Source organism: Capra hircus, chromosome 2 (assembly GCF_001704415.2).
Source record: "Capra hircus breed San Clemente chromosome 2, ASM170441v1, whole genome shotgun sequence".
NCBI classification, from domain to species: domain Eukaryota; kingdom Metazoa; phylum Chordata; class Mammalia; order Artiodactyla; family Bovidae; genus Capra; species Capra hircus.
The window spans coordinates 118,635,614-118,659,258 of NC_030809.1; the positions used below are offsets into that span (position 1 = coordinate 118,635,614).

Sequence of the window (23,645 nt, forward strand, 5' to 3'; positions counted from 1 at the left end):
CTCGATGATTCCATTTATATGAAATTTCCAGAATAGGTAAATCCATAGAGACAGAAAGCAGATTAGTGGGTACCAAGGGCTGGGAGGAGGGGAGAACAGGATGAGGAGTGACTGCCAATGGGTACAGCTTTTCTTCTGGGGTTGATGGCTATGTTCTAGTATTAGAGTGATGGTTATGCAATCTTGTGAAAATACCGAAAACCACTGAAATAAACACTTTAAAAAAGTGATGGGTATGTGACTTGGATTTTGCATTATAAAATAAAAGACCCACTAACGACTCTTGAAGGGTAGGGGTAAGGGAATAGAATGATCACTTTCATATTGGCAACATAAAGACTTGCTGGGGAACCAACTCTGATTATCTAACTGCTAGGTGTGGGACCAGGCAGGAAGAAAGACCGCTGTGACTGAGGGGGGATGCAAGCGTTAGAAGGACCAGCCTAACAGAGTAACTGTCAGCAAGGGGTCACCAGAGGAGTGGCAGGGACTCTACCAGTGCAGAATGGAAGTTTGCAAGAAGGGGAGCTATGACACATGGCGGTTCCCAGTGAAGCACCTTCCCTGGGTGGGACTGGAGCCAAGAAAAATGTGTCATCCCCACAATTTGGCACTTTCTTGTCACTGGTATCTGTATCTCTGAGGCACAGGTTGCACAATCAATTTGTTGAACAAGCAAGTTTTATACAAACACATTTATATTTCAAAGCACAATAAATTAATCTGTATACTAAGACAAAGAAAGTAATGAAGCTTGCAAATACCATCTGTAGGAACTTAAGGGCATAAAATACTCTAAATTTATCTTTTAGAGTACTTAAAAACAGCCTTAATCATAATTTTCTCACATTTTACTAAGATAGATAAAGAAAATAGACACAGTGCTAAGATACTTCATATTTGAAAACTGCAAGACCAACTGATACTACAAACTACTTGAAAGGAATTCTTTTTTTTTAATTTCAGTCCTACAAGTGGACTCACAGTTTAAACTGTGTTTAATGAGAATATACTTAGATTTAGAAGCACATCATGTCCCTTACAAATGGTGTATTGGAGTAGCTGAAGTGCTGTATTAGTAAACTCCTATACTACTATTAACATGTTCATAGTTTTAAGACCAATATACCAAAAAATATATATATATATCCATTAAGACCCTACCTTGTTGTTCATACTCCATTAGAGCCTTTCAAGGGTCTGGTGGCTGAATTAAAACAGCTTTTAAAAAAGAAGTGGCTCCTAAACTAGTTCATTCACTTTGGCAAGAAAGAGACGATCAGTGGATTTTCTGGGTTCAGTATTCTGTAGCTCTTTACTAATTTCTTTGATTACAACTAAAGGCTCCATTTTTTCCCACTCAAAGAGCTCTCCTTATACTTCCACCATGGCACGAATTTCATTTATGCTTTTCTTACAATTGCTTGTTTATAATTCATCTTCATTAGATAGCATGCTTCCAGAAAGCAAGGATATTATTGTCCTACTGGCATCTGGGAAGCTTCCAGCTCAATGCTTTAAATACAGAAGGCCCCTAAAAATGTCAGAAGCCACACATCACACCACTCCTTGGTCAGAACATAACAGTGGCTTTCTTTCTCATCAGGCCCTCTAAGGTCTGACTCCAGCCCCTCTGGAGGTTCCCCCCGCACTCTATCCCTCTCTCAAACTGCTCCACCCACACTACCCTCCTTACTGACCCCACAACACACTGAGCCAGTACTGCCTCGGCGTCTTTCTTTCCACTTGCTGCTCCTTCTGTCTAAAATAGTCTTTCTTAAATGCTCTTTCATCAGCTATCTATACAGCCTGGCCTTCACTTCGCTCATCTCTGGTAAAATGTTATCTTATCATTTTGTACAGTGTTGCCACACACTCCTTCCCACTCCATCCCTCCCTCAACTCCTTCCGTGCTCTGCTCTACAGTACTTATGGACAGCCAATGTACTGTGTATAATACTCATTTCATCATTAGCATATAAGGCCCATGAACGCTAGGACTCGGCCTTTGTTCACCCACTACCTCAGCATCTAGAAAGATGAGGAACTCATTACAGGATCCCATGTATTTACTGAGTGACTGAAGACTTATGAGCTTAATTTCTGTGTGACTCTTGACAAGTCATTCATTAAACCCTTGTATGATGAAGCTTTTTTCTGTAATACAAATGAGTTTTTCTACAATTAGGAAGAATAGACCTGAAACTCAATTTCAAAAAAAAACACACAAAACTTGAGAGAAATAGAAAGGTAACTTTTATAAATGGTGACTCTACAGAATTAGATTAATCTGGGCAATTACTTGGCAGCACTTTCTATAAAGAGGATTTAAGCATGGGTAGTGTTAGTCTAGATGATAGAAGATGTTGGTCTAGATTACTGTTAAGGTACCTTCCAATCTTGACATTCCATGATTCTGTAACTGGATGACCAACAATTTCCCTGAGACCTAGAAAAATGCTATGATTTTAAATGTACCTTGAATACATGGTTGAAAGAAAAAGTTAAAACGAAAACGATCTGAAAGATTTACATTATGTTCCACTAGGTTCACCAGTTATCTTTCTATGTCAACCCTGAGTTGTAACAGATGCAGGTTAAATGTAAATGATTATTAGAGTTGTCAATCGCAATGGCATTGTGATTGTAACAGAGGTGAGCACAACAGTGACTAGAAACACAGGCTTTAGTTAGGCTACCAGGTCCAAATCCTAACATGCCCCAGGTTCTTAATCAAGATACTTAAATTCCACACACTTTCTAAGCCTCCGTTCCCTTATATGTAAGACAGGGCCAGCCAAGGATAACAGTGATCGTCTACTAGGGCTGTTATGAGAATTAAATGACTTACCGTTACCTATTTTTTCTTTAAGTACAGAATATTCTTTTCACATATGCATCCCAATCATCCATAAGTAAACTAATGCACTTTATCATCCATAAGTAAATTCTCAGGTCCATTTCAAATTTAGTGCTCTCAAAGGAAAGCAGGACGAGCCTAGACAGTGTTGTTTCCATCAAAATGGCTTCTACTGAGCTGCAACTTCTACATGTTTGATTTTTCCAACAAAACTGAGAATGCTCAGTCAGCCTGAGTACACAGAGCTCTGAAGAAAGTGAAGCAGTCAGATAAGAGCAGAAACCCACATCCACTGGCTATGGATCACTAAGTATGAGGTACTGCACAGGGCTATGAAAAAATACATAAGACAGTTTCTCCCATTAAGAAGCTTAAGATCATTTAGAAAGATGAGAAGGTCGGGAGCAGGTATTTTAATTAGTGTCCAATCTCTTACCTTTTTAATATTACAAGGGAAGCAACATACGTCTTTGAAATTTTTTAAAATATAAGACAAATAAATGGAAAATTTCAAGAATTATCACTAAACACATTCTGACTGAATGCCTAAAGAGTCAGAAACAGCAAGGGCTGTAAGTCTGAAGAAATGCTGGCAGATTCTGGGAAATACCTATATAAGCAGCTAAGGAAAATTAACATAAAAGGAAACAGAGCAAGAGGAATATAAGCAAAGGAACCTCATCAATTTGGGAAAATTTCTTAATTTCTCTGCCCTCAATTTTTTCATGCACGAAATAGAGATAATATCATTATTTTGAAGACTGAGTTAATGCAAGTGCTATAAAAGTGTCTTGCATGATAAGTAAGCACTCAAGAAATAGGAACTGAAAGAGCCGGTTAAACCACACAAAGTCTCAGCAAAGCAGTTGAGAAGACTGTAAGACCCTCATCGAGAGTGCAGACATAGTCTTTTTGTCTTCAAAGCATGGTGAACAATGTCTGCACTTTGTATCAACAAAATAAACAGACTATTGCATTAAAGTTCACTGTGTGAAAGAGGAGGTCTATAAAACTGAGGATGACAGAACTGTTGTTTTGGCGAAATTAATTTTGTTCTTATGTACAAATCGGGGAGAGATTGGAGATAGAGAAATTAGCCTGGATACTGCTGTACTAGCCCAGCCTGACAACTAAGCCATTCCTCGACGTGAACTTAAGCATAAGGGAACAGAAAAAAAAACAAATTTAAAAATTCATGGCAAAGAAAGGAAATACTAACTTAGCTCTCACATTTTAAAATGGGACAATATAAGTTTTCAATAGTCATTGAACGAATGAAATTAATCTTAAAAAAGCACTCATCAACAGCATAAAGCATGTCCAGAGCACTTAACTATAGTAGGTCAACACAATTATACTTCATTTGCCAGAAGTGCTTTTGCTAAGGAGGAAAGGAAGGCACTGGCTCAAACTTTCTTAGAAGCATGCCCCATAAAAAACAGAAATAGAGAAGAGCCATCCAAGGCACCCTCGCAGACTATACTGAGCTTTCTAAAGTCTAAGACAAACCAATGACCAATCAGTGTTGCATACATATTCAAATCATCCTCTAAGTGCTCTGTAAGGGGCCGCTGCAGCAGAAGTGGAGTCTGAGAAGGCAGGGGTGAGCAGAAAAGCCTGTGGGCCTGACTTCTAACTCTTTCATAAATTTAGATTCTCTGTAAGGTCTTCTTTGAATAAAAATGCCCAAAGATATTTTTTCATTCTGAATGCATAGAATATGTAGCCCATAGAATTCTGGCAATTATGAAACTACCTATATGGGATTCAAATTAAAATTTCACTATTCTAAATAAGAACTACACAGCTGTTATAGCTTCTTTCATGATGTATTTTGGGTAGTTTCCATGACTTCATTCTGGTTGGTTCCTTCAGTATCCGTATAAGAAACACCTAAGGTATCCAAATCATTTTTATTGGCATTGTGGACATGGGGATAAAGAAGACATAACTTTATAATCTAATAACTAACTGATTAAACAGTGAACTCTATGACATCAAGCAGAAGTGAATAGGAAAAACTGTTTAAAAGGGCTCTTCACAAAGATAACAATAACAAAAAAAATGGCTGAGAAACACTGATGTAATGTTTTGTCACACGTTTCTAAAACATGTGCACGCGTGCTCAGTGGCTTTGTCACGTCTGACTCTTTGTGACCCCATGGACTGTAGCCCTCCAGGCTCCTCTGCCTATGGAATTTCCTAGGCAAAAATACTGGGGTGGGTTGCCATTTTCTTCTCCAGGAGATCTTTCCCAGCCAGGGATTGAACCTAGGTCTCCTGTATTACAGGTGGATTGTTTATCACTAAGTCACCTGGGAAACCCTTTTAAAAAGCAGGCAGTCTCAATATCTATTATCATACTTTGTGTAATAGTACTGACACAAATTTCATTTTATACTTTGAAGGTAAACATGCTTCTGATGTAACATTTTGAAATATAAAAAGAAATAAAATAAAGCTAATCTCAGTATTTACTTTTACAAATTAATTTATATGTCTTATCTTTACCTCTGTAAGGGAATCTTGAATTTGATTATGCTTTCTGAATCATGGATGCAATTTCTGACCATGTTGTTTATTTTTAAAACGTACAGCAATTGCTGGAAAAACAAGTGAAAAACTCCATTTACCTTTCCTAAAACTCAGCACTCAGGTTGGTCCAACGGTTTCAGTCTAGATTATTTTTCATTAAAAATCTTTTCTAGAAAATGGGGCAGTAAGGGTTAGCCTTGAACTTCGCGCAGACCTGGCCATAAACTTATATTCAGATCATGACTATGCTCAGTCGCTAGGTTGTGTTCAACTCTTTGCAAGCCTGTGGACTGAAGCCTGACAGGCTCCTCTACCCATGGAATTTCCCAGGCAAGAACACTGGAGTAGGCTGCCATGACCTCCTCAGGGCACCTTCCCAGCCCAGGGATCAATCCACATCTCCTGTGTCTCCTACCCCGGCAGGTGGATTCTTTATCACTGTGCCACCTGGGAAGTCAGTGATTAACCTGAACCTCTCCTTTCTTCTCAGCCCCTCTGATCAAGAGTCTGGAACAAAAACACAAGCTTAGGGCCAAACTGTGTGTGACAAAGAATCAGGAGATGTTCTCATTTTCAGCAGTGCTGGGTTACCCATTTGAAACAGGTAGGTATCACACCCTGCCCCTGGTCATTAAAATAAGCATAAAATATGGATAAGAAGGGCTTCCCTTGTGGCTCAGCTGGTAAAGAATCTACCTGCAATGCAGGAAACCTGGGTTCAATCCCTGGCTTGGGAAGATCCTCTGGAGAAGGGAAAGGCTACCCACTTTAGTATTCTGGCCTGGAGAATTCCATGGACTGTATAGTCCATGGGGTCACAAGGAGTTGGACACAACTGAGCGACTTTAACTTTCAAGATAAGAAACTGAATAGTTCCTTTCCATTTTTAAATAACTTTTAGTAATATTCAAAATGCTAACATTTTCACTGCAAAGACAGACTCCTTTTGGACATCTCGTATAAAGAAGAGGCCACATTAGCTAGTTACATTGCTGAAGCTGTCCAGAGACATCAGCAACTAAAAGGAGCTAAACTTTAACAGCAGGGGCTTGGAGAAACAAGCAAGTCACACACATAAAAATGCAGATATAAGGCAGTTCTATTTCCAGTTTTCTAAGGAATCTCCACACTGTTCTCCATAGTGGCTGTACTAATTTGCATTCCCACCAACAGTGTAAGAACTGCCTTGCTGCTGTTGCTGCTGCTGCTAAGTTGCTTCAGTCGTGTCCGACTCTGTGCGACCCCATAGATGGCAGCCCACCAGGCTCCCCTGTCCCTGGGATTCTCCAGGCAAGAACACTGGAGTGGGTTGCCATTTCCTTCTCCAATGCATGAAAGTGAAAAGTGAAAGTGAAGTCGCTCAGTCGTGCCCAACTTCGCGACCCCATGGACTGCAGCCCACCAGGCTTCTCCATCCATGGGATTTTCCAGGCAAGCGTACTAGAGTGGGTTGCCATTGCATGACCCAGTAATCCCACTGGTGGGTGCACACACCGAGGAAACCAGAATTGAAAGAGACACGTGTACCCCAATGTTCATCACAGCACTGTTTATAACAGCCAGGACATGGAAGCAACCTAGATGTCCATCAGCAGGTGAGTGGATAAGAAAGCTGTGGTACATATATACAATGGAGTGTTACTCAGCCATTAAAAAGAATATATTTGAATCAGTTCTAATGAGGTGGATTAAACTGGAGCCGATTATACAGAGTGAAGTAAGCTAGAAAGAAAAACACCAATACAGTATACTAATGCATATATATGGAATTTAGAGAGACAGTAACGATAACCCTGTATGTGAGACAGCAAAAGAGACACAGATGTATAGAACAGTCTTTTGGACTCTGTTGGAGAGGGAGAGGGAGAATGGCATTGAAACATGGATAATATCATATAAGAAACGAATCGCCAGTCTAAGTTCAATGCAGGATACAGGATGCCGGGGGCTGGTGCACTGTGATGACCCAAAGGGATGGTATGGGGAGAGAGGTGGGAGGGGGGTTCAGGATTGGGAACACGTGTACACCTGTGGCAGATTCATGCTGATGTATGGCAAAACCAATACAGTATTGTAAAGTAAAAAATAAATAAATAAAATAAAAATCAAATCAAAATTGGAAAAAAATATAAACCTATAAATAAAGTTATACATATACTTATAAAAATATAAATATAAAATATTTAAAAGTGCAGATATACTAAAAAAAGGAAAACCCTTCTAGACTGAGGCTGAGCCTGATCTGATAGGGTAAACTTAAAAACAGTTCTGGGACGGATAAACACATAGATACGTGATAAAGTCTCACAACACTGGGTGCAGGCTTCTAAGTGATGGGCGTAATGATGTTTACTGCACAGTTCCTTCAACTTTTCTGAATATTTGAAACTTCTCATAACACAATTTAAAAGTAGTTTTGAATAGTAGGCATTCTGAAGGAGAAAAACCACTTTTTAGGATTACACCTAATAAATTACTCTTCAGGCTTGCAAAGAAGACCTCAAAAACACGTGAGCTCACTAATGAAATAGCAAGTACTGATTAAAGTTGTCAACTATGTTTTTAAAAGCCAAAGTTACAGGAGGTTGGTCCAGAAAAGCAGAAGGCTAAAAATTCAGAGCCATTTGCAAATATTTGAGAAGGTCAAAATTTAGCAGAACAGTTATCAAAAATAAAGTATCCAGATCTCTATTTTGTCTTGCTAAATTAAATTCTTTCACCTTATTTCAACTGTATTTTCTCTATTAGCTGGCAGGTAGGTATGTGTTATGTATGTAGAAACTGATTCATAATTTACACTGCAACAGTATTATACATGGGCTTCCCAGGCAGAGCTAGTGGTAAAGAACCCATCTGCCAATTCAAGAGACTAAGACACACGGGTTTGATCCCTGGGTCAGAAAGATGCCGTGGAGGAGGGCAGGGCAACCCACTCCAATATTCTTGCCTGGAGAACCACATGGACAGAGAAGCATGGCAGGTTACAATCTATAGGGTCACAAAGAGTTGGACACAACTAAAGGGCCTCAGCATGCACAGTATTATACGTATTGTTGTTTAGTTGCAAAGTCATGTCTGACTCTATGTGACCCCATAAATGGTAGGCTGCCAGGCTCCTCTGTCTATGGGATTTCCCAGGCAAGAATACTGGACTGGGTTACTATTTCCTTTTCCAGGGGATCTTCTCGACCCAGGGATCAAACCTGGGTGTCTTGCACTGGCAGGTGGATTCTTGACCGCTGAGCCACCATACCTATACAACAATGAAAGAGAGAAAGAGAACATTTAAATAGTGTAGGCTATTTTGCCCTCTACTGTACTTCTTGTTTGCACACCCAGAGTGAACAGACAGGAGACATGAGTGAAACCCCTCATCCCTTAGCCTCAGTTACCCAGTGCCTCATATAGTATGAGCATCCTGGGAGGCTGAGTGTGATCCTAGTATATACCAGCATGCACTTTTTTATCACAGACCCAACCACAAGACAACTGTGTCTTCTGGAACTTAGTCTTCATGACATGTTCTAATGCTGGAAGAAAACCTAGCATGCTCACAAAATAATAGTTCATCTAAGTCTCTAATTCTTCCTTAGGCATTTTTCAAGGGTGATTTTGACTATCAGTCATTTTTGCATTACATTCTATACTTTGGAACCTCACCTCAGGTAAGATCCAACTACACTGTATTCTATTCATTTGAAGTATGAAGATCTCTGGCTTGCTGTCAGGAACTGCGGATTCTAACCCCAGCTCTACTGCTAATTGACTGTGTAATCCTGGGCAAGTAACTAACTTCTGAGTCTCAACTCCCTCAACTAGAAAATAAGGCAGTTGGTTCAGATGGTCTCTAATTCCCTCAGCACTTTTAACCACCTATGAAACCATGAATTCTTTTTGATAATTTGCCAGTTATATGTTTAACCAGTGTTGTTTACCTAAAAAGCAGTTCACAATCTAATAAAGAATAATACAAATTAGCAGTCAGCAGCTCAGAGAATTAGCAAGGTTATTTAGTACTAATCCATTGTGAGGTCTGATAACTTTCCTTTCCAGAAAGCAAAAACAAAAAAATTGAAAATTTTTACCTGGAGACCTCTGTTCCCCTAATATTGAAAAAAACATTCAGCAATAGAATTATTACATTATAGACCAATATTGGAAGCAGATGGGATTAAAGTCAGCTGTTCCAAAACACAATTTTAACCTTGTATTCTGCAACGTGGTTTAAAATTAAATAATTTATTATGTCAATAATTCAAGTACAGGAAAAAGATATAAAAAATTGTCTGCTTTGACTAAAGTGTTTAAAATGCATCTGAAGCTTACCAGCATTATTTAAGAGATAACTTTGTTCCTTTTACCACCTCTACATTCTACAAACACACATAAAAATTCTGCCCTCATTACTGCAATGATTTGCAACTCTGACTGCATATAAGAATTGTCTGGGAAACTTAAAAGAATTTTTTTTCTGATAAGCAGGATTCCCAGGAACAACTGGATCAGACTCTCTGGAGGTGGATGCTCAGGCATAAAAATTTTGAAAAAAATCTCCAGATGAGTCTAATGTGCAGTCCGACTTCAGCCCCCAAATATCACATGTGGGAAGGGAAGCTGGGGAGGGGTTTGTCTGTTGCTGTTGTAGTGATGGGTAGGTTCGAGCATATACAAAGGGTTAAGGTTGGTCTTCACCCAAGAAATACAAAAATTAAAAATCCAACCTGTTTGGATTAAAATATAAACATTCTCACATTTTAAAAAATGTTTTAACTTCAAACAGCCTTCATCCAATATATTAAAAACACAGATATATTTATATCTATATAGTTATATCTAAAGAAAGTGAAAGTGAAGTTGCTCAATCGTGTCTGACCCTTTGCAACCCCATGTCCATGGGATTCTCCAGGTAAGAATACTGGAGTGGGCTGCCATTTCCTTCTCCAGAGGATCTTCCTGATGCAGGGATCAAACCCAGGTCTCCCAGCACTGCAGGCAGACGCTTTACTGTCTGAGCCACCAGAGGCTCAGTTATGTCTAAATGGCTTCCTAAATACAAGATTCAAGTTTTCTCAGCTTACATGGTATACAGACAGATGCTCAATCTCTGTATTCCTTAAAAGGTGACAGCACATACATTTTAGAAATCTGTTATCATTCAGTGTCCCAGGAATATAAAATGTCTTTATTTCATCTGCTATGGCATTATATATTATTGATTCTCGTGTTCTGACTATAATTTCACTGATAATAAAAGCAAATAAGACAACAAACTATAGCTTAACAATGGCAGGAATCGCTAGTAAGTAAATGAAAACATACTGAAATTTAAGAAAAGACACCTTTAGAGTCACCTTGGAATGCTGAGCAGGTAGTCTAAGGTGACACTCAGCTCATCCATATTTGTCTGTTCTAGGCATAATGGAATTGTCAGAATGAGGCCACTTCGTCTGTCCTTTCCTCCTATTAAAGAAAAAAATGTGTAAATTTAACATGTAAGAGATACTGAAGCACTAAATGAATAATATATACTTGAGTCCAAAGTTGCAGAAACAATTTCAAGGTTAAGACATAAGTAAAAAACAATATAATGGCTGTTTATTTTATATATTATAAATGTTTATAGTAGTGCAGTAAAATTGTACAAAATTTAGAAAAAAATAGGAGGAAAAAAATTCACCCATGAACTCTTCACTTAAACATAGCAATTACCATTTCGTTTAATTTCTTCCATTCAACCTGCTCCTGATTGTAATCAATTCATCAAACACCTATTGTGTGCCCAGCACAGTAAGCATTTACAAGTAAAACAAAATAAATTTCTAATCAATCTAGGAAGAAAAACTTTAAGTCACAAGAAATAATAGTATGAAATATGACAGGTTGCTAGGCTGTGCTGTACAACATATAAAATATTATAAATAAGGATTTAGAAACTGGAGAACATAAGAGCCATAATATATGTATAATGGTTTATAGAAAAGTTAAAAACTTAAGAAAAATGGATAGAATTTAGAGCCAAAAGAGCATTCTGTGACAAGGAATGATCTGAGGTAACTCACAAAGGTCATATAGGATTCTCTGTTCAGGAGGCAATAAAGGGAAAGCGCTGTCCAGCTAAGAAGAGTGTATGGGCCCTCATATAGAAGCCTGAAAGCCAGGAAGTGGAATGTATGTGTATTTCATAGACGTTCAAGTCCTCATTGATTTTCCATAAACATGAAAATATTACTAGTACTTTATATACACATAGCTTCTTTCAAAGCTTCCCACATGACTGGTTTTCACACTGAAGTCCATTTTTTAACCCAACCGACATTTACGGCAATTTTAGAAATGTAAAAGCCCGTAAATACTAAAGGAAACAATTTTATATGACCTCTTTCACTAAAAACTGAACAAAGTGAAATGAAAAAAGAAAAAAAGATTCCTATGAATAAAATGTAGTGTTAGTCGCTCAGACATGTCTGACTCTTTGCGACCCGGTGGACTGTAGTCTGCCAGGCTCCCCTGACCATGGAATTCTCCAGCAAGAATACTGGAGTGGGCTGCCATTTCCTTCTCCATCCTATGAATAACATGGATACAATTTACCAAGTACAAACCATAAATGATCCTTTATCAGGTTAAACATAAATAATTACTGATATTCAAGCACTTTGTTTAATCTCAATAAATGGCAATTTCAAATGGTTAACTTAATAATCAATAGTGCCTTACTGCAAATGTTTTTTGTTTAGAATACAAGTTTTTTTCTTTTCTTTTTTTTTTTAAAGAACTGCACCCATAGTTTTCAAACTGTATTCCCTGAAGGACTTGGTTGGTTTGAAAAGTTTTTGTCTGTTATTCAAAAAGCTTGAATATTACTGACTGAAATAATTAACAGTCAGTAGAGAAAGTCAAGAGGGATTGGATTCAGAAAAGTTTCATCTGCTCCTCAAAAACCGCAAAGCTTTCTTCCTGCATTAAACCAAATCTGCAACAAGGTTCATATCTGAAGCGTAGCACTCTGAACCACTGTGAAATTGCCTGCAGACGACAGGTCTAACATTTAGCACTAGGTTTAACCTTATGCCCTTAGCTTTCAGTAAGGGACAATAAAATAATCACCAGCGTGAATGCAAAAGAAGGCAGATGCCAAGAAGGAACATCCTTTCAAGCTGGGTACGGTGAACAAGGTCAAAGGCTGCAGAGACAAGTGTAATAAGAATGCAAAAACATCACTGATAAAGATTTCTTTTTTGCAACAGTATGGGCAAATAAGAGGTTTGTTTTTTTTTAATTTAAGTATAGTTGATATACAGTGTTTTAGACACACAGCCAAGTGATTTAGTTATACACATATATATCTCTTCTCTTTCAGATTATTTTCTCTTATAGGTTATTTTAAAATATTGAATATAGTTCACTGGACTACACATTAGGAGTTTGTTTTTATGTATTTCATATATAGTAGTGTGTATCTTTTAATTCCAAATTTCAAACTATCCCTTCCCTTTCTCTTTTGGTTGGTAACTGCAAATTTGTTTTTTACACCTGTGAGTCTATTTTTTACGTCTGTGGGTCTATTTTCATACACTGATGGGAGAAAAGAAATAACAATTGAAACAATATTCTTGAAGGGCAATCTGACGAGATGTAACACAAATTTGAATGTAAATTCTCTTTAACACTTCCACTTGGAGGAATTTATACTGCTGAACTTGCACAAAACTCACAAACTGTTAACAATGCTTCCTACAACACCATTCATATCATTAAAAAAAATAGAGAAAACATCTAAGTGTCAATTGATAAGGAAGGAAGTTTATTTTTTAAAAAAAGAAACACATATTAGAGAAGCAATATTACTAATGAAATTCAATATCTTTGTCCTTTATAACATACACTAAAAAAGCATGCCAATCACAGAGATATATACATTGTACATTGTATACATCTAGTGCTAATATACATTGAAAAAGGACATGATAGTCTCAATATCAAGACAATTCTGATAGAACCTAAAGAGAATAAGAGAAAAAAACAAAACAATTTAACTAATTTTCAACAGGGGGGCCACAGTACCTATTCTACAGCATGTGCAAACTTACTCAGTGATCCAAAATTCTATAAAGTTGCTACACCCAGTGTTACCACTGCTTTCACACTAGTAAAACATCTCAAAGCTTCTCTTTGTCTCTTCCTTGTTGATGCAGCCTTTGGGTTAATAACTGAAGGTAAATTCAAGCCTGTATAAACCAAGTTCAAGTAGTAAAAAGAGAAAATCATGTAACACATTTCATAACTCTTCTTCTTAGAAAGATGGAAGACAAAAGCTACAACAGGGGATATGACAAAAATGAATTATTCTGTATTTCAGAAATAGTACGTTAGATGCTGGCGAGTCAATTATTCTCAGCCTGTAATCATTATTTCATTTTTCATATGAGAAGTGAGCCATCATGATATCTACCTTATGGAGGTCATTTTAATCAAATTACAGAACAGAATAAAAATTGGCCTGCCAAGCACCAAAAGTGACAGAGTTGGCTTGCACTGCTATCCATTCTGAGTAAAAGGTATCTCAGAAATACCTTTAAAACAGAACCTTCCTAGAAAAAGGAAATGGATTTCTGCATTATCAAAGAAAAAAAGATTAAGCAAGTTTGTACATCAAACACTTCCAATTTCAAGAAGAAACATACCTGAAAGAAAAGCTAGTTTTTTCTTCAGAATGGGTAATATTACTGAGGCCTCCATTTTACTCCAGTAAACTTCCTCCAGTAAATTTTCCTCTCTGAAAACACAGAAAGTTAAGTGTCAACTGCATAGCAATAATTACTCTATGAAATATATACAGGCATACATTTTTATTATGCTTCACTTTATTGTATTTTTTTTTTTTACAAATCGAAGGCTTGTGGTAACCCTGTATTAAGCAAGTCTATTGATGCCATTTTTCCATAAGCATTTGCTTATTCCCTGATTGCTGTGTCACATTTTCGCAATTCCCGCAACTTTTCAAAGTTTCTCACTATTACTAAGTATTCTCACCATTATTATTATTTCTCACTATTACTAATTTATAATGATGGTCTGTGATCAGTGATCTTTGATGTTATCGCTGCAAAAAGATTAAATTCGCTGAAGGCTCAGATGATGGTTAGCCATTTTCAGCAATAAAATATTTTTAATTAAGATACACACCTTGTTTTTCTGGACATGTTACTGCACACTTAACAGACTATAATATTGTGTAAGTATAACTTTTATAAGTACTGGAAAACCAAAACATTACTTATTCAGCAAATACTTGCTATAAACCTATTCCATTTCAAGCTCTGTGCTTTCAGCTAAAGCTAAAATCTCAAGTTACAGCCTTGCCCTGAAAAAAAATGTAGTCTTTTGAAAAGAAATCCGAGATTATTTGGAGGAAGAAATGTAATCTTAACACTTGTCAGATAATGACTATTTAAGCATGACTACCTAAAAGAAGCATATTATTTTACAGCTTTTGCATATACAACTAAAAAAAAAAAATCACTACTGTTGGCACCCGTCTACAAAAGAAAACACATTGTCAAAGTAACATGATAGGTTCTCTTTAAGTTTTATCCTTGAATATTTGCTTGCGATTTGGTCATTCATTTTTGTTCTACATCAGCCCAGGCTAACATACAAACAGTAGGAAGAATGAGGGAAAGGTTCATGTTTTACATTTTTAACCTAAAATAGTAGCACTTCATGTTTCTAGATCAGTATCTTGATCTGATGAGGCTTTTCTTCAGCTCTACAAGAACCAGACAGCTCAGGCTCTTGTCTAAGCTCCTTTCTCTTGTGACCAGCTTGTCAAAGATCAGATGTGAACGCTGGATAATGATGATTATGAATGCTAACATTCAGCAAGGGATTATTACAAGGCATACACTGATTTACCTGTATTAACTTGGTTACTGCTCACAACATTTCCATAAGGTAAGTACTATTATTAATCCCATTTTACAGAAAAGTAAACTGGAGTTGAGAGAAGTTAAATGTGGCCCAACATCTCAAACCTAGTAAGTGGAGACGTTAGGACTCACACCCTGGGAATCTGGTTCCAGTAACACTGTTCTTATATCACATCATCACCTTACCAATAAAACAGGCCTGAAAATATCCAGTGACGTTTGGCCAAGTGAACAAGATGGAGTCTAGCTTTTGTATCATCAGTGCAAATGTCAATGGAGTGAAAGCCCACTACTAAGACGTACTAAAAATTATTTAAAAAAGAATTTTGAACTCACAGACACCCTGAAACCTAGAAAAAAGAGAACTGCTGATCGAGGCCGTCAGTGGGATGCCCTCACAAAGGAATTTCAAACATGAGGGAGTAATGAAGATACAGGAGCAACTTAGTCATAGAAGCATCAACAGAACTGGCTTCCTCACCACACTTCTCCTATGGTATAAGCACAGACAACTTCTCAGCTGCCTTTGGGTCATTCCTACTTTTCTGAGCCTCATAAATTCTGTGAGCTATTCTCCTAATAAATCCATTTCTGCTTAAGTTCCCAGAGCAGACTTCTCTTTTAGTCAGTGGAGAAACTTGACCGGTACAGGAAGCAAAACTGCAGTTTAGAGTTTGGTAGGTCATATATACAATCACTCAATGCCACTGATTGCTCTTTGTGGGTCCCCCCCCCAACCGGCTGTTATCTATTCTAAATGAACACTGACGTTTTAAGCCTTGTCACAATAAAGCCCAACAAATCAGGGCCTCCCTGGCGGCTCAGTGGTAAAGAATCTGCCTGTCAATGCAGGGGACACGGGTTCAGTCCGCGGTCCAGGAAGATCCCACATGCCGTGGGGCAACCAAGCCCATGTACCACAGCGCAGGAGCCAGCACTCTAGAGCCCACGAGCCACAACTACTGAGCCCACATGCCCAAAGCCCATTTACTGCAACAAGAGAAACCACGGCACTGGGAAGCCTGCCTGCAACAACTAGAGAATTGGCCCCTCTCACCCCAACTAGAGAAACCCCACATGCAGCAACGAAGACCCAGCACAGCCATAAAAAAATTTAAAAATCTTAAAAATAACAATTAATCAGTACCTAAGAAAATAGAAGATCAGGAATTCTTAAGGCATAAGAAATAATAGCTGAAGGTGACCCTTTGAGTAAATCTGTGTTATGTGAGCTTTGCAAGTCAGGTTATCAATTTTATGCCAACAAGTGCCAAATTCTTCACCACTGTGTTCTCCACATACTTAAAGCACAAAAGGGAGTTCAATTTCTGGTATAGATTTATCTTGGAAAACTGTAATATCCAGAAGCAAGAGTACATTTCATCACTCTCCTGAGACATAGATGCAGCATCTAAACTTTCCATGACTTCACAAAACCATCTCAGCATGACAAAATACTGATTTTCGTTTAATCCAATAGCCCTTTTCTTTAAATAACATCTTGAAAGTGATGAAAAAGTAATCTAAAGTAATGAGAAATGTAGGTTTTGGATGTGTGGGCCAAGATCAAACTGATGAATAAAATGTGAAGCAGTCAACGAGATGAAAGCTGTAATGTTTACTTTTTATATCTTCCTCCCTTCTAGAGTCTCCCTTCCATCAATCTCTTTCATTGTTATCATAAAAGAGGTGGGTAATGAAAAGTCATGATTTCTGTACTACTAGTTCCAATTAAATTTAATTTTACAGAAGTCATTTAAGATTTTTCAAGTCCTTAGCACAGTCATCAGAAACAAACAAAAAAAGCAAATCTGCCTATCTGTAGTTATCTTATATGTAATTTATAAAATAGTTAACATATTGGGTTGGCCAAAAAGATTCTTCAGGTTATTCCGCAAGACATCTTCACAGCTAATACAACACAAAACAAAATAAAGAGAAAATCCTGCAAAATATCACTGTCCACTGCTATCACCACAATAAGTGTTAAATATGGGGTATCTGCTCATACTTTTCTCCAGTGGGTAGATCCAGATCACTGATTTTTCACTAGAAACTTACTGAACCTAAACATATCTGAGTGAAATATTTCTTGAACAAGGAGACAGGCATATACCTGATATGAGTTAATGGAAAGTGGCAAGGAAAGTAAGTTTTTTTAAAAAACTTGCCAAATGAAGCAAGCTAAAAAAAACTAGCAGAAAATTCAACAAGTCACAAAGTGCTTAACACAAACATGTCATATTTCATATATGGTCTTTAAAACAATCTGGATAAATTAAGTCACAATTTATTATTCATAAAAGAAGCAGAAAGCCAGGTCATAGCAGGTGAGATGCCTTGGAGAGTGGTGAATATATAGGAAAATGTGCAACCATGACTGCATATTGCCACCAACCAAAAGCAAGAAACTTCGAAGTAAATTCTCATTCCTGGGTGCAAAATAAATCCTATCTGAAAATAGCCCGTCTACAGTTAGAGATGATGAATTCTGAGAAATTCTGAAAAATATAAAGAGACTAGGTTTCAATGGAAACTTGTATCTGTCTTCTAGTTTGAACATCTTTCTCAAGATCTTGAAGAGGTAAAAAAAGGAAAGCTGGGGCAACTAAGTAGTTAAAGTGATATTTTGCCTCCCCAAAGGAAAGACTTGTCCTATTTATTTTCGTATTTATTTATTCATTCATTCATTCATTTAACAAATCTACAATAAGCATCTACTAGATTGAAACAAGGCAAGATGCTCTGGATGTCCTTGGCATTCACAATATATTTCATTGATGAAAGGATAAACCAGTGAACAAATGAACAAACACGTGAGAAACAGCAAAGTGAAACACACAGCCTAGGAGTCCCAACATCATCACAACTACCTGACCAGCAGCGCCCCGTGGTGTGCTCCCAGGTCACGTGAGCTGATCTTCCTTCAGAGCAGCTCCTTCCAGCTTCTACTGGGACAGTTTCCCAGGGATCCAGCAGCTCCATAATCACCAGATGCTAGAGAAAGGCAGGTCTATGGTGATGGTAAGGGGGACCTCGATGGGTTCTAGCAATGGGCAGCCGTTAGAGGGCAGCAGAGGATGTGTTAAGCAGCAGGAAAAGAGAATTTCGGGCCTTTTAATCAAGAGTGGGCAAATTACACTTCTTAAGAGACTGTAATTGATGATATGAATGGGTGCACTGGAACTCCTCTTTCACTGAGTATAAATCAACCAGTTTATTTGGAAAATTTAGTTATTCTTCGAAGAGCATTTTTAACAACCAGTGAAAACCCATTAGGATAGCCGAAGGCTAACTAAATCATCTCTAATGAGTCTACATCACGCAGACACATAATGGCAATGAACAGAGCCAGAATGCACGCTCGCTCCCTTAGCTTTCTATTTCCGAAGAAATACTACAGTTGTCCTTGAATTCAGATTACAAATACTTTCAACTATTGTTACAAAGCAAGAGCAACCTTAGATAAAAACAAATAAGCACATGCAGAGGTACTAAGTATTAATAACCTAGCTGGGCACATCACCTACATATCCATAGGTAAAATTAGGCAGAAATAAACATTACTCAACTTTACAAAAATATATCAATAAAGCAGATCAACAGTTAAAAACGTGTCATTTTTGTCACTGTAGGTGCCAATGTATGATTATTAATCTGGGTTTACAATAACATTGACAATTCTGAAAGAAAACCAAGCTTTTGGGATAGACTTCAAATGAAAATGATAAAATGCTTAACTTTCACAACAATACAGATCTATCCAAAACAGTAATTCTTCTAAATAAAATGGAAACCTGAAGTATCCTCGTTTGACACCATTTTTACAGATGGGTCAAGACCTAGTTTATTCCGTGAGGGAGGGAGAAAAGAAGAAAGGGATGAAGCAAACAGAGAAAGTTCCAAGTTTTCTATGAAAACATAACCTACTTTGAAAGACAGGAAAATTCTACAGTAAAGGTCCAATGCATGAAAAGTCCTACACTGTATTTACATGTCAAAAGATTTAAAGCTAATATTAATGATAGCCTGCCACTTCAAAACCCTTCTCAAAAACAATACAAGCAGTACCCTACATCATCCTTGCTGCCCCTTCTCCTCAGGAGCCAGACACGAGGGAACTCAGTTCTTTATGGACCTCCTCACCTCTTGAGCTAGTCTACCAAGTCCTTAGCAACTGCAAACCTGCATTTTTTGAAGGTTCAGCTTCAGAAGGTCCTTTATTGTATGACTTTTTCAAATTTTTGGCTTTTCCTATCTGTGTTAATTTATAAGTAAATCCTTCCTCGCCAAAACTGGAATACCGCAAAAGGAATACCGCTTTAGAGAAGTGAATGAGGCTGATGGAATTCCAGTAAAGACATTTCTGGCATCCCCAGCTCTAGAGTACCCCATGGCTAGAGAGTCTTTACCTGATACGAGAGCTCTCTGAAGTGGACTCTCTTCATGCACAGCTTTTGCATCTGAGTATCACACTGAGCTCCAAGAAGCCTGGACCACTTCCTTCCCCAGGGCAACAGATGTGTCCACTGAGGTCACTTGCTGCGGAATAGGTCTGTCTCATTCATCAGGGGAAGCACGTGATAACAAACTCATGAGTGTATTTCTAGCTCCCATCCTCTCTTTATCTCAAAATTTCTCTGGGTCATCATTAAATCTGTGCTCTATTGACCTTTATCCCAGAAAGAAGTGTTCCTACTCTATACTCTGCAAAGACATACATACCTTTCATTGAGATAATCTCAGGCTTTTAAATCTAACTCAGACATATAATCGTCTAACAGACTGAACAAAAGTATCATTAGGTTCCTAATTTTTGTTTATATGATGAAAATATTTGGTACATCAAACAGCACACTGGAAAAAAAGTTAAAAAGGTATAATAGTACAAAACAAAAGTTTAAAAAACAAGTTAACTAAAGATATGGAAAACTGTTCACAAAATGGAAATTATTATGGCATTACCCAAGTAGAAAGAAGCCAGTGGAACACGTGAAAGTTGTTTTCCATCAGACAAAAAGTCCATTAAAAACACACACACACAACAATGTATGTTACAATGTATTTTGGGGCCAAAAACCCAAAAACAATACTGATCATACTGCAAATCCCTTATCTTGTTCAGTAACTAAACAGTCACATCACAGTTGTACAGGCAGCCAAGGAATATAAGACATATGGAAAGCTATGTGCAACACGAGTATCTCTTTGCCCTCAGAAGGCCTGCTAGCAATACTAGGAATCTTTCCCAAGCAAAGTCCTCCCCAACTGAACACCTTTCTGCCCTGGGACTCTGTCCCGGGGAGGTGGGGAGGTGTTCTCCCAGAAAGGTGGTTTGGTGCAGCGTTAAGCATCATGGCCTAGGGCAAGGGTGTGACTAGGACGCAGCCACTTACTAGCTAGGTGGTTTGGACAGTTCCTTAACTTTTCTTTTATGGGCATAGTCACTGAATCTAACTCATCAGACCCAGGATTAGGTGAACTAATACATGTGCAGGGTTCAGTACACTCTACAATGGCAAGCACTCAACGGCATCTATTATTAGCAGCTCAGTTTTCCTTCCTCCACCAGCTACTATTTAGCTTTCCACCACTGATTCTCCACAGAGGCCACAGCCAAAGCATTCCCACTGAGGCCTTCTTGGTACAACACACTAAAACGGGAACAAACATACTACAAGTAGCTTAACAAATCTTGGCATTCATTTCAAGTTTCCAGAATATAATTTCCCCCCTCGAAACAACATAATTATATGCATTGCGGGTAGATTCTTTACTGCCTGAGCCACCAGGGAAGCCAGAATTACATTAATATCCCCATTTTTTCTGATGAGGAGACTGAGGCACAGAGAAATTAAGTAATTTGTCCAAGGTCAGACAAAAGCTAATAGATTCAGAACCAGTGATTAGAACCATAGAGGGCATCTACTTCAACTTTTTCACGTTACTGATAAGGAAACTGTCTTAGTACATGCGGGCTGTTATAATAGAAATATCATAGAAATTTATTTTTCACAGTTTCATTCAGGCTGCTAAAACAAAAATACCATAAAGGGGTGCTTATAAATAAATTTATCTCCCATGGTTCTGGAGTCTGAGAAGTCCAAGATCAAGGCACAGACAGATGCAGTGTCTGATGAGGGCCTCTTCCTGGTTCTTGCGGGGCCATCCTCTACATCCTTACTTGGTAGGAGGGCAAGGGAGCTCCCTGGGGTTTCTCTTAGAGTGTACTAATAACCTTCTAAAAAGTAAAGTGAAGTGAAGCCGCTCAGTCGTGTCCGACTCTTAGCGACCCCATGGACTGCAGCCCAGCAGGCTCCTCCGTCCATGGGATTTTCCAGGCCTACCCAAATACTATCACACTGGCAATTAGGTTTCAACATATGAATTTTGGGAAGGATAAAAAGATTCAATCTAGAGCAGAAACTGAGATCTATAAACACAGATTCACTGTTCTAACATTGAGTAATAACACTGAACGCTGAGACTCCTAAAACCCTGCACAGGGCTTCTCTCCACTATACTGTCACATAATAAAATCAAAATTAAAAATACATGAATTAACAGAGAACCATTATTTCTACATATGTGAATAATTTCTTAAAATAAATGTCCCCACAAAAACTTACTCACAAATGTTCACAGCAGTATTATTCATAACACTAAAGACATGAAAACAACTCAAATGTCCATCAATTCTGAATGAATAAACAAAATAAGGTACATCCATACAATAGAACATTACTCAGCAATTAAAAAAGGATTGAAATATAGATACATGATACAACATGGATGAACCATAGAACATTATGCTAAAAAAAATTATGCTAAGTGAAAGAAGCCAGACACAAAAGGTCACAAATTGTATGATTCCATTTAAATGAAATATCCAAAACAGGCAAATCCATAGAAACAAAGCAAATTAATGGTTGCCTAGATCTGGGTTAGGTATGGGGAATGACTGGCAATGGGCACAAGGATTCTTTCTTGGGGTGATGGAAATGTGAAATCAAATTGCAGCGATGATTCTCTAACTCTATTAACATATTATTGATCAGAGATGTATTACTATATCTTTTGTTACCCAAATGTTATTGACCACAGACATTTCAATATTCACTTTCATAACAAATCACCAGCCACAGGCATTAGTTTCTGCAAAAAGCCTCTAGTCAAAAAATGTGTTAAAGAATCACTGAATTGCAACCTTAGAATGGGTGAATTTTATGACCATAAATTTTACTTTAATAAAGCTATCAAAAAATAATTAAAAAACCAGAATTGAACATTTTGTAAATCAGGAAAATCTGAATGAAAATGATGTGCACTTCAAGTATTAAAAATTAAAACTAAAAATATGTAAGCAATTTGTTCCAGAAAGTCTATAAACTGAACTGTTTATGCTGAACAATTTATCCCCAACTTTTACTACAATTAGAATACCCTCGGAGAAGGCAATGGCACCCCACTCCAGTACTCTTGCCTGGAAAATCCCATGGACGGAGGAGCCTGGTGGGCTGCAGTCCATGAGATCGCTAAGAGTCAGGCATGACTCAGAGACTGCAGTTTCGCTTTTCACTTTCATACATTGGAAAAGGAAATGGCAACCCACTCCAGTGTTCTTGCCTGGAGAATCCCAGGGACGGGGGAGCCTGGTGGGCTGCCATCTATGGGGTCGCACAGAGTCAGACACGACTGAAGCGACTTAGCAGCAGCAGCAGAATACCCTGCTATGAAAGAACTTCAGCTACAAAGACAAATTTCTTTCAACATTGTACCTTCTGGATGGTGTAAAATAAGAAAAGATTAAATGGATTAAATAGAGGGGAGAAAGGAGAGTGTAAGCAATAATACTGATACCACTTTTACTTTACAGTTGCCCAAACTATCACTTTAAGGAAACTGGCACTACAGAAGGGCATTTAGATCTGCTTTTTATTTTTAAGCTATGGGGAGAGTTATAAATAATGGGCTCTTGGACTTCCCTGGTGGCACAGTGGATAAGAATCCACCTGCCAGTGCAGGGAACATAAGTTCAGTCCCTGGTCCGGGAAGATCCCTCACACGATGAAGCAACTAAGTCCCTGTGTCGCGACTCCTGAGCCTGTGCTCTCCAGCCCACAAGCCACAGATACTGAGCCACACGATGCAAGTGCTGAAGCCCGTGTGCCTAAAGCCTGCGCTCTGCAGCACGAGAGGCCGCAGCAATGAGAAGCCTGAGCACTGCAGTGAAGAGGGGCGCCTGTCCGCTGCGACTGCAGAAAACAATGAAGATACAGTGTAACCGAAATAAATACATGAACACAATTTTAAAAATAAAG

At 38.1% G+C, this 23,645-nt stretch overlaps 1 protein-coding gene across 2 annotated transcripts in view; it reads right to left on the bottom strand.

The window, feature by feature from the left end:
* The window catches only part of SESTD1 (SEC14 and spectrin domain containing 1), a 139,860-nt gene that overhangs the window by 75,084 nt on the left and 41,131 nt on the right, over positions 1-23,645 (bottom strand). For both annotated transcript variants that reach the window (XM_018065247.1, XM_018065252.1), the window contains exons 2-3: positions 14,080-14,171; positions 10,747-10,855 (exon numbers count right to left, since the gene is read on the bottom strand). In XM_018065247.1, coding sequence (XP_017920736.1) covers positions 10,747-10,855; positions 14,080-14,134 — 164 coding nt within the window. In that variant the 5' untranslated portion in view covers positions 14,135-14,171. The remainder of the gene's footprint in view (positions 1-10,746; positions 10,856-14,079; positions 14,172-23,645) is intronic.